The following is a 12,022-nucleotide window of genomic DNA, read 5'->3' as shown; positions in this document are numbered from 1 at the left end:
GAAATGGAAAAACGTTCCATGCTCATGGATTGGAAAAACAAATATTGTGAAGATGTCAGTGCTACGTAGGGCAATCTACACATTCAATGCAATCCCTATCAAAATACCATCCACTTTTTTCAAAGAAATAGAACAAATAATCCTAAAATTTGTATGGAACCAGAAAAGACCCCGAATAGCCAGAGGAATGTTGAAAAAGAAAAGCAAAGCTGGCAGCATCACAATTCCGGACTTCAAGCTCTATTACAAAGTTGTAATCAAGACAGTATGGTACTGGCACAAAAACAGACACATAGATCAATGGAACAGAATAGAGAAATGGACCCTCAACTCTATGGTCAACTAATCTTCGACAAAGCAGGAAAGAATGTCCAATGGAAAAAAGACAGTCTCTTCAACAAATGGTATTGGGAAAATTAGACAGCCACATGCAGAAGAATGAAACTGGACCATTTCCTTACACCACACACAAAAATAGACTCCAAATGGTTGAAAGACCTAAATGTGAGACAGGAGTCCATCAAAATCCTAAAGGAGAACACAGGCAGCAACCTCTTCGACCTCAGCCGCAGCAACTTCTTCCTACAAACATCACCAAAGGCAAGGGAAGCAAGGGCAAAAATGAACTATCGGGACTTCATTAAGATAAAAAGCTTTTGCACAGCAAAGGAAACAGTCAACAAAACCAAAAGACAACCGACAGAATGGGAGAAGATATTTGCAAATGACATATCAGATAAAGGGCTAGCATCCAAAATCTATAAAGAACTTCTTAAACTCAACACCCAAAGAACAAATGATCCAATCAAGAAATGGGCAGAAGACATGAACAGACATTTTTCCAAAGAAGACATCCAAATGGCCAACAGACACATGAAAAAGTGCTCAACATCACTCGGCATCAGGGAAATCCAAATCAAAACCTCAATGAGATACCACCTCACACCAGTCAGAATGGCTAAAATTAACAAGTCAGGAAACGACAGACATTGGCAGGGATGCAGAGAAAGGGGAACCCTCCTACACTGTTGGTGGGAATGCAAGCTGGTGCAGCCACTCTGGAAAACAGTATGGAGGTTCCTCAAAAAGTTGAAAATAGAGCTACCATATGACCCAGCAATTGCACTAATGGGTATTTACCCCAAAGATACAAATGTAGTGACCCGAAGGGGTATGAGCACCCTGATGTTTACAGCAGCGATGTCCACAATAGCCAAACCATGGAAAGAGCTAAGATGGCCATCGACAGATGAATGCATAAAGAAGATGTGATACACACACACACACACACACACACACACACACACACACACACACACACAATGGAATATTATGCAGCCATCAAAAGGAATGAAATCTTGCCATTTGCAACAACGTGGATGGAACTGAAGGGTATTATGCTGAGCGAAATAAGTCAATCAGAGAAAGACATGTATCATATGATCTCACTGATATGAGGAATTCTTAATCTCAGGAAACTGAGAGTTGCTGGGAGTGGTGGGGGTGGGAGGGATGGGGGTGCTGGGTGATAGACATTGGGGAGGGTATGTGCTATGGTGAGCGCTGTGAATTGTGTAAGACTGTTGAATCACAGACCTGTACCTCTGAAACAAATAATACATTATATGTTAAAAAAAAAAAGAAGAATATAGCAGGAAGGGAGAAATGAATGGGGGGAATCGGAGGGGGAGACGAACCAATGAGAGACTATGGACTCTGAGAAACAAACAGGGTTCTAGAGGGGTGGGGGTTGGGGGGGGATGGGTTAGCCTGGTGATGGGTATTAAAGAGGGTACGTATTGAATGGAGCACTCGGTGTTATATGAAACAATGAATCATGGAACACTACATCAAAAACTAATGATGTAATGTATGGTGATTAACATAATAAAATTAAAAAAAATAAAACTTCAAAAAAACTATAAAATTCTTAGAATAAAAAAGTGTTAATTTTTGTGGCCCTGGATTAGGCAACAGTTTCTTAGATGTGACATCTAAGGCATAAGCAACCAAAAAAAAAAAAAAAAAGTTAAACTGAACATAATAAAACTCTAAAAATTTAAAAACAGAACCCATAGAATGGGAGAAAAATATCTGCAAATCATGTATCTGATAAGGGTCTGCTATCTAGAACATATAAAGAACTCTTACAACTCAACAATTAAAAGACAACCGAGTTTACAATGGGCTACTGATCTGAATAGACATTTCTCCAAAGAAGATATACAAATGGCCAATAAGCACATGAAAAGATGCTCAACATCATTAGTCATTAGACAGATGCAAATCGAAATCACAAGGTACCACTTTTCATATCTACTAGGATGGCTATTATTAAAAAACAAAAAAAACAACAGTGTTGGTGAGGATGTAGAGAAACTGGAACCTATGTACACTGCTGGTGGGAAGGTAAAATGGTCTGGCACTGTGGGGCGCCTGGGTGGCTCAGTCGTTAAGCATCTGCCTTCAGCTCAGGTCATGATCCCGGGGTCCTGGGATTGAGCCCCGCATCGGGCTCCCCGCTCCGCGGGAAGCCTGCTTCTCCCTCTCCCACTCCTGCTGCTTGTGTTCCCTTTCTCGCTGTGTTTCTCTCTGTCAAATAAATAAAATCGTAAAAAAAAAAGAAAAAGGTTTGGTACTGTGGACAAGAGTCTGGTGCTTCCTCATAAAGTTAAACAAAATTACCATATGACCCAGCAATTTCACTCCTAGATATGTATCTCAAGTAAATACATGTATAACACACACATTTATAGCAACACTAATCACAACAGCTGAAAGGTGCAAACAATGCAAATGTCTATCAATAGATGAAAAGATGAACAAGACAAACTGTGGTGTGTGTGTATATATATACATACCACATACAAAGACACATACACAGTGAATTCTTACTCATCCATAAAAGGAGTAAAAGGGAATGAAGTTCTGCTATGTAGAACAACATGGATGAACCTCAAAAATGTTATGCTAAGAAGCCAGACATGAAAGATCACATATTGTATGATTATATGAAATATCCAGAATAGGTAAATCTACACAGATGGAATGCAGATTAGTGGCTGTCAGAGGTCAGGGGAAGGAGGGAATAGGGAGTGATTGCTTAATGGGAACAGGGTTTCCCTTTGGGGTGATAAAAAGGTTTTGGAACTAGAAGAGTTGGTGGTTATACAACACTGTAAATATACAAAATGCTACTGAATTGTTCACTTTAAAGTGTTTGATTTTCTATTATGTGAATTTCACCTTAATTGAAAAAACAAAGTGAAATACTTCATACCCACTTGGATGAGTATATTAATTTTTTAAAAAGCAGATAGTAACAGATGTAGGTGAAGATGTGCAGATATTTGAATCCTCATACACTGCTGGTGAGATTGTAAAATGGTGCAGCTACTTTGTAAAAACACTTTGGTAGTTTCTCAAAATGATAAAGAGTTATCCTATGACCCAGTCTTACTCCTACAGAATTGAAAACATATGCTCACATACAAAAAAAATGTATACACATGTTCATAGCATTATTAAACAGCCAAAATAATGGGAACAACCTGAATGTCTACCAATTGATGAATGGCTAAATGAAGTGTGGTACAGTCACATAATATAATATCATTCAACCATAAAAAGGAATAAGATACTGACATACATTACAGTATGGATAAACCTTGAAAACATTAACCTAGCAAAGAGGCCAGAGACAAAAGGCCACATACTGTTTTATTCTATTTATATGAAATGTGGGAATAGACACACCCATGGAGACAGAAAGTAGAACAGTGGTTGCCGGGGGCTGGGGGCAGAACAGAATGGGGAGTGACTGTTAATGGGTACTGGGTTTCTTCTTGGTGATAAAAAGGTTCTAGAATTAGATAGTGGTGATGTTTGCACAGACTTGTGAATAAACTAAGAAACCATTGAATTGTATATTTTAAGAAGGTGAATTGACAGTATATTAATTATATCTCAATAATAAAAGGTACCAGATCAGACTATCCATCTAAAAATAAAATGAACCTTGCATGATATACGAAAATTAACTAAAAATGGATCATTGACCTATGTAAGACCTAAAACTATAAAAGTTCTAGAGAACTAAAAGGAAAATCTTTGTGATTTTAGGTTAGGCAAAAATTTCTCAGCTATGACGCAAAGGGTATGATCCAAAAATTTAAAAACTGACAAGTTGGATTTCATCAAAATGTGAAACTTCTGCTCTTTGAAAGAGCATTAAAAACAAGGCGTAAAATGGAAGAAAAAATATGTTAAGCACTTAGAAGATTTGCACATATACAAAAAGTATGAATTTTTTATGTAAGAATCAACATGAGACTATTTTAAAATCTCTGAAAAATCAATAATAAGAAAACAAACAACTGAATTAAAATGGTTAAAATATTTGAAGAGACACTTAAACTTGTGGATAACCAATAAACAGATGAAAAGATGCTCAATATTATTAATCACTAGAGAAATGCAAATTATAGCCACAATGATATGCCAGTATACACCAGTTAGAATGGCTAAGACCAAAAGGACCAACAATACTAAGCGCTGGTGAGAATGCAGAGAAAGTGGAGCTCTTTCATACTATTGATGGAAGGCAAGATAGTACAGATTCTTTGGAAAACAGCTGCTGAATAGTTTACTATGTTAAATATTTATTTCCCATAGGATCTAGAATTCCAACTCCTGATAATTAGCCAAGAGAAATAAAAATACATGTTCATATGTGAACATTTATATAGGCTTTATTCATAATTGCCAAAATTTACCAACTCAAATGTCCTTCAGGTGGCAAATAGATAAAGAAATTGTGATATATCCATATAATGGAACACAAACAACTGATACACACAACAAGAACTTGGATGAACTTCAAATGCCTTATGCTAAATAAAAGAAGCCAGACTTAAAATGTTGCATGTTGTATGATTCCATTTCTGGGATATTCTGGGAAAGACGTAACTATAGGAACAGAAGAACAGGTCAGTGGTTGCCAAAGGATGGAGGCGGAGGAAGAGGTTAATGATAAAGAGGCACAAGGGACCTTTCTGAGGGGATAGAAGTGTTCTGTATTTTGATTGTGGTGGTGGTTACATAATTGTGTTGGTCAAAACTCACAGAACTGTACACTAAAAAAAGGGTATATTTCACTATGTATATTATAACTTAATAAGCCTGACTTCAGAAAAACATAGCTTTACAATGAATACACATTTGAAAAATATCAAATTAGACCTAAGAAGAAAAAAATGGGACTCTGTATAAGCATTATCATTTGGCCTAATAGAACCTCTCTAATGAGCCAGTATCTTTCAGCCCCATGAACTTACACTTAGCCTACGTTCAGACAAATAAAATCAGAAAAGCAAAACTGTTTTAATCACAGACATACAGCATTTGCCTTAGCCATGTAACATTCCCTACATTTTAAGCAAAAAGCATTCATGAATTTAATAGTATCCACCAATTTTCCAAATTTTAAAAAGCATATTGGAGGACAAACTGACACCAGTAAGTCCTTACCATGGGAAGTGAACTTTTTAAAAAGATTCTTAGGTTGGACTATTTTTCAAATCACTACAGTTTAGTCAATAAACCACAGATTACCTGCCAGAGTGGTGAGCTGTATTAGAGCTTGGGCTCAGAATTTATCTTCTCTTCTCTCTCGAATTCTTAAATTACAAGTTCACACATACATGGTAATATGGTGATGGTAATATGAATACTATTTAATTGGGCCAGAAGCCAAGAAGAAATCAAGGATTGACTGTTATATTGACATGTGTTGCAGAATTTACTGTCTGGGGTAGGCTAATTCTCCTTGACACTCCAGATAATTCCAGATGACAGTGATACATAATCTTTATACTCTTCAAAATTTGAAACACAAACAGCAATGTTTTAAAGACTGGCTTTTGTTTTATTTTAATAAGAATTGTATTTGTGTCTCTGGCCATTCTATCTTTTTAGAACCCAGAAAAGAGTATATTGCAGATGAAGTGACAGGTGCTAACAGGTACTTAGGAAGTCTTTAAAACAAAATAAAACAAAACAGCACTGTCAGCAATGATCTCTTTGCCTCCCACAGGGCCAGCAGCTCACTCTCAATGGATTTCCTGGCTAAAATACTCAGTGAACACTAGGGCCAGAGCCAGTCATGACTCTGGCCCACACCAGATGCTCAACAAGCAAACGCTGCCCAGAAGCAGCCCTGTGCTGCCGTGACCGGAGTGCTCGGTGCTGCACCCACCTCAGTGGCTCCTTTATCCTCCCACAGCCTGGTATTCAACAAAATAACCCATCTCCTCAGTAAGATAAGCTGATACCGGAGGCAGAAATACAGAAGGGAATACAGTGAAATATCAACAAAGAAAATGTGGAATACCTTGTTTTTAGCTAATTGCTTTTCCAAATTGCATTTTTCTTGCGCTGTTTCTTTCTCTGTTTTATTCACCTGCCCAAGGAGGGGAAAAGAAATGGGTGAATTTTAAAGCACCTGCTCTACGGTAGCAGACACACCCTGCACGTTAGTTAATACCTACACTGCAGAGATAGCACATCCTCTCAGAAAGGGGGCCACTCAGGGAGTCTCTGAGGCAGAGCAGACTTCACAAATAGCCCTGAAATTAGAAAGACACGTCTGCATGTCAGACTCTGCTGCTTCCGTCCTAAAGAGGAAGACAGAGCTGTCCCCCCCTTAACCTCCATTGTCCCACGCCTTCAGGGGAAATCAGCTTTTTAAATCTGACCCCTTAGCTATCATGAGGATGTGTGAGCTATTAGTTAATGCTATAAAAGGGTACTCTGTTTGGCACAGTCTACTTCACATGCTAAAAGACAGAGATTAGCCACCTAAAGATTTCTTTAATGGGCAACTCAGACAAACTGCATCTGGGCTGTATTTCTTATCTTTTGCACTTAAAATAGTTTTAAAACAAGATCACCGCCACAACCAGGAGGTAACATAAATCTGCTTCTACCTACCTCTCCCTGAAATCTTTCTTTCTCCTCTAGCAGAGACTTCTTCTCTTGGATTGATGCTTCCAATTCACCTCGCAATCTTGCAATAGTTGTTTCTAGCAGCTCTTTCTGCAAGGCTGTCCTCTTCTCAGCATCCTGTGCTTTCTGGATACACTGATTATGCTCAAGGATTACATGGTCCCTGGAAGAAGACAACGAGGAGATACGACCGTTAGACAAGAGTTCTTTAATAGACTCATGTTCTCCAAGAACATACTGGCTGAGAGCAGTTACCAAAACGTTCTAACAAGACTAGTTCCCTGGGGGCAAAGCCTTTATTTTATCTTTGTGTCTGGCCCAAGAAAAGCAGAATGAGACGTTTCCATTAAAGATAAGAAATCAAATGCAAGAACAAAAGATACAGAAGAAGTTGCCTGTAATTTACTTACAGATGTGCTTGGAGTTGGATTTTCTCATTCTGAACGGTCTGTAGCTCAGTAGCGATGTTGGCGTGGGCTGCATCCAGGAGTAAGTTTTGTTCTTGAAATGTCTGTGTCATCATTTTCTGCTCTACCTGAGTTTTGGAAGTAATATTAAAAGCTGAGATGCCAGAAAGTCATTTAATAGGGTACCACTGAAATTAACTGATCAAATATACTGAATTAGCTTATGAAAGACAAATTTTTATATAAATAAAACCTCTTTTTATTTAATGTTCAGCTTTCTCTTTGTCCCCACTCTGTCCTGACCACAATTCTATCATTTTACAGCTCTACCAGCCAACAGTGAAGATGCATTATTTATTTTTATTTTTATTTTTTTTAAAGATTTCTTTTATGTATTTATTTGACAGAGAGAGACACAGCGAGAGAGGGAACACAAGCAGGGGGAGTGGGAGAGGGACAAGCAGGCTTCCTGCGGAGCAGGGAGCCTGATCTGGGGCTCGATCCCAGGACCCTGGGATCATGACCTGAGCCGAAGGCAGACGCTTAACGGCTGAGCCACCCAGGCGCCCCTGAAGATGCATTATTTACCCAGCCTGTTGCAAAATTTATAAAACTCTTAACATGAACATATTTTTAGATATAAAATTCTACTAGGAATATTTTGATACTTTAAAATTTCAATATGACACATATTTTATTTTTAAAAAACATCAATGTGTATAAAGTGAAAAGATCTCTTCACTTATACTCCCCCCTCCTTAAAATAATCTCACTCTCCAGGGACAATCATGTTAATAATCTGGTGTGAATTCTTCCGAAAATATTTGAAATTGCACTCAGATACTGTTACAGAAGAAAGACTATATGGCAATACCTAGGAAATACTGTGGGTTCACTTCCAGACCACCACAATAAAGTGAATAGTACAATAAAGCCAGTCAAATAATTATTTTGTTTCCCATTGCATATACAAGTTATAGTCTATTAAGTGTGTAGTAGCATTATGTCTTAAAAATACAACGTACATAATTTAAAAATACTTTTTTGCGAAAAAATGCTAACCATCATCTGAGTTCTCAGTGAGTCATAATCTTTTTGCTGGTGGAGGGTCTTGCCTTGGTGTTGATGGCTGCTGACTTATCAGGGTGGTGGTTGCTGAAGGTTAGGGTAGTTGTGGCAGTTTCTTAAAACAAGACAACAATGAAGTTTGCCACATTGATCGTCTCTCCCCTTCATGAGCGATTTCTCTGTAGCATGTGATGCTGTTTGGACAGCATTTTATCCACAGGAGAACTTCCTTCAAAATGGGAGTCAATCCTCTCAAACTCTGCTGCTGCTTTATCAACTAAGCCTACATAATATTCTAAATGCTCTGTTGTCATTTCAGCATCTTCACCAGGAGTAGGTTAAGAAACCACTTTCTTTGCTCATCCATAAAAAGCAACTCCACATCCATTCAGGTTTTATCATGAGATTGTACCAATTCAGTCACATCTTCAAGCTCTTCTATTTCTAGTTCTCTTACGATTTCCACTATATCAGCAAGTACTTCCTCCACTGAAGTCTTGAAGCCCTCAAGGGCATCAATGAGGGTTGAAATCCCTTTCTTCAAAATTCCTGTGAGTGTTGATGTTTTGGCCTCTTACCATGAATCACAAATGTTCTTAAAGGCATCTAGAATGGTGAATCCTTTCCAAAGGTTTTCAATTTCCTTTGCCCAGATCCATCCAAGTAACCACTATCTATGGCAGCTATAGCTTTGTGAAATAGATTTCTTAAATAAGAAGACTAGAAAATTGAAATTACTCCTTGGTTCATGGATTGAAGAACAGATGTTGCATTAGCAGGCATGAAAACATTAATCTTGTCCATCTCTATCAGAGCTCTTGGGTGACCAAGTACGTTGTCAATGAGTGGTAATATTTTGAAAGGAATCTTTTTTCTGAGCATTAGGTCTCAACAGTGGGCTTAAAATTTTCAGTAAATCATGTTGTAACCAGATGTGCTGTCATCCAGGCTTTGTTGTTCCATTTATAGAGCACAGGCAGAGTAGATTTAGCACAATTCTTAAGGGTCTTGGATTTTCAGAATGGTCAAGGAACATTGGCTTCAACTTAAAGTCACCAGCTGCATTAGCCCCAAACAAAGAGCCAGCTTTGCTCTTTCTCTTCAACGAGTTGGCCAAGCAGCAGATGCACAGATGCAGATTTTTGTGAAGACTCTGACCCTCACTCTGACCCTATAGATTGTGCCCAGTGACACCATTTAGAACGTCAAAGCCAAGGGGTGCCTTGGTGGCTCAGTTGGTTAAGTGTCTGATTCTTGATTTCAACTCAAGTCATGATCTCAGGGTCGTGAGACTGAGGCCCAGCTCAGGGCTCTGCGCTGAGCGTGGAGCCTGCTTAAGAATCTCTCTCTCTGGGATGCCTGGGTGGCTCAGTCAGCTAAGTGTCTGCCTTTAGCTCAGGTCATGATCCTGGAGTCCCAGGATGACACCCCACGTTGGGCTCCCTGCTCAGCAGGGAGTCTGCTTCTCCCTCTTCCTCTGCCCCTCCCCTCGTTCCTGCTCTCACTCGCTAACAGATAAAATCTTAAAAAAAAAACAAAAAAAGATTCTCTCTCTCTCTCCCTCTCTTTCCCTGCTCTAAAAAAAAAAAAAAGAAAAAAAAAGTCAAAGCCAAAGTCCAAGACAAGGAATGCATCCCCCAACTAGCAGTATCTGATTTTTGCAGGCAAACAGTTAGAGGATGGCTGCACTCTCTGAGACTACAATATCCAGAAAGAGTTCACCCTGTAATGGGTGCTTTGTCTGTGGGGCTGCATCATCACATCATCGAACCTTCCCTCCTCTAGCTCACCCTGTCACAACTGGGACATGATTACCTGCTCCAAGTGTTATGCTTGCCTGCAGCCCCGTGCTGTCAATTGCTGCAAGAAGCGCAGTCACACCAACAACCTGTGCCCCAAGAGGATGGTCAACTAAGGCCCTTCCATCAGCTTTTCCTTCGCCCACAGGGCAGCCTCCTGCCCGAGCCCCGTGGCCTGTAGCTTCAATAAAGTTTCCCTTACATTGAGTGGGAGGAAAAAAAACAACAACAAAGAGCCTGTTTTGAAGCCAGGCACTGACTTCCTCTCTAGCTATGAAAATCCTAAAGGCATCTTCCAATGGCATCTGTTGTTTAATGTAGCCACCTTCATTAATTATCCTCTTGATCTTCTGGAGAACTTGCTGCAGCTTCTACATCAGCACTTGCTTCACCTCGCACTTTTATGTTATGGAGATGGCTTCTGTCCTTAAACCTCATGAACTACCCTGCTAGCTTCCAACTCTTCTTCTGCAGCTTCCTCACCTCTCTCAGCCTTCATGGAATTGAAGAGAGTAAGGGTCTTGCTCTGGATTCAGCTTTGGTCTAAGGGAATGTTGTAGATGGACTGATCTTCTATCCAGATTACTAAAACTTTCTCCGTATCAGCAATAAGGCTGTTTCACTTTCTCATCATTCATGTGTTCACTGGAGTAGCATTTTTAATTTCCTTCAACAGCTTTTCCTTTGCCTTCACAACTTGGCTAAATGTTTGGTGCAAGAGGCCTATCTTGGCTTTTGACATGCCTTCTTCACTAAGCTTAATCATTTCTAGTTTTTGATTTATAATAAGAGATGTGAAACACTTCCTTTCATGTGAACACTTAGAGACCATTGTAGGGGTTATTAACTGGCCTAATTTCAATATTGTTGGGTCTCAGGAAATAGGAGGTCTAAGAAGAGGGAGAAGTATGGGGAAAAGCCAGTCAAAGCAGCCAGAACACACACAACATTTTTTAAGCTTACCATCTTAAATGGGCATGATTTGTCGTGCCTCAAAACAATTACAATAATACATCAAAGATCACTGATCACAGATCACCAGAACAAAAATAATGATGAAAAAGTTTGAAATGCCGTGAGAAGTACCAAAATGTGACAAAGAGACACAAAATGAGCAAATGCTGTTAACAAATGGCACCAACAGACCTACTAGATGCAGGATTACCACAAACCTTCAAGTTGTAAAAAATGCAATTATCTGCAAAGCACAATAAAACAATGTATGCCTGTAATTGTTTTGTATAATTTATTTCCTCTGGCTCACCATTTTGGACTTCTCAAAACATAACATTTTTAGACACATCCCTTCTACCTACAATTTATAAAGCTTTTGCAAGTATAGTACATATTAACAATTACTTCTGTAAACATATTTTAAAACACTTTTATCTTAATACTTGATTGCAAAGCAAACCTGCACACCTTTGGAAAATAAAATCCCATTTGTGTAACATTTCAAAGTTAAAAAATGTTTGTGACAGTGTGAATTACATGTCACATTATTCTATTAAATTTTTAGTCCATGAAAGTAGAGATTTTGTCTTGTTTACCACTATAATCCCATCTAGACCTATCATACCTGCACAGAGTAAACACTAAGTGCTTGTTGAATTAATGAAAAATATTTATTATCTGTTATGTGCAGTGGGAAGCACTATGGGAAATAGCAAAGATGTATAAGATGATGCCCCCAGTTCTAGGAAGCTCACAATGTTATCCAGGAAATGAGCCATGCATATAAAC

The 12,022-nt window shown here is 38.8% G+C and overlaps 1 protein-coding gene across 1 annotated transcript in view; it reads right to left on the bottom strand.

Annotated features, from left to right (window-relative positions):
- The window catches only part of CCDC150 (coiled-coil domain containing 150), a 76,454-nt gene that overhangs the window by 37,631 nt on the left and 26,801 nt on the right, over nucleotides 1-12,022 (bottom strand). Inside the window, exons 11-13 of the mRNA XM_036107934.2 lie at nucleotides 7,416-7,540; nucleotides 6,991-7,168; nucleotides 6,392-6,460 (exon numbers count right to left, since the gene is read on the bottom strand). Coding sequence (XP_035963827.1) covers nucleotides 6,392-6,460; nucleotides 6,991-7,168; nucleotides 7,416-7,540 — 372 coding nt within the window. The remainder of the gene's footprint in view (nucleotides 1-6,391; nucleotides 6,461-6,990; nucleotides 7,169-7,415; nucleotides 7,541-12,022) is intronic.

Source organism: Halichoerus grypus, chromosome 4, assembly GCF_964656455.1.
Source record: "Halichoerus grypus chromosome 4, mHalGry1.hap1.1, whole genome shotgun sequence".
Taxonomy (NCBI): Eukaryota; Metazoa; Chordata; class Mammalia; order Carnivora; family Phocidae; genus Halichoerus; species Halichoerus grypus.
The sequence above is the reverse complement of the archived record's forward strand: the minus strand, read 5'-3'. Positions and strand labels throughout refer to the sequence as shown.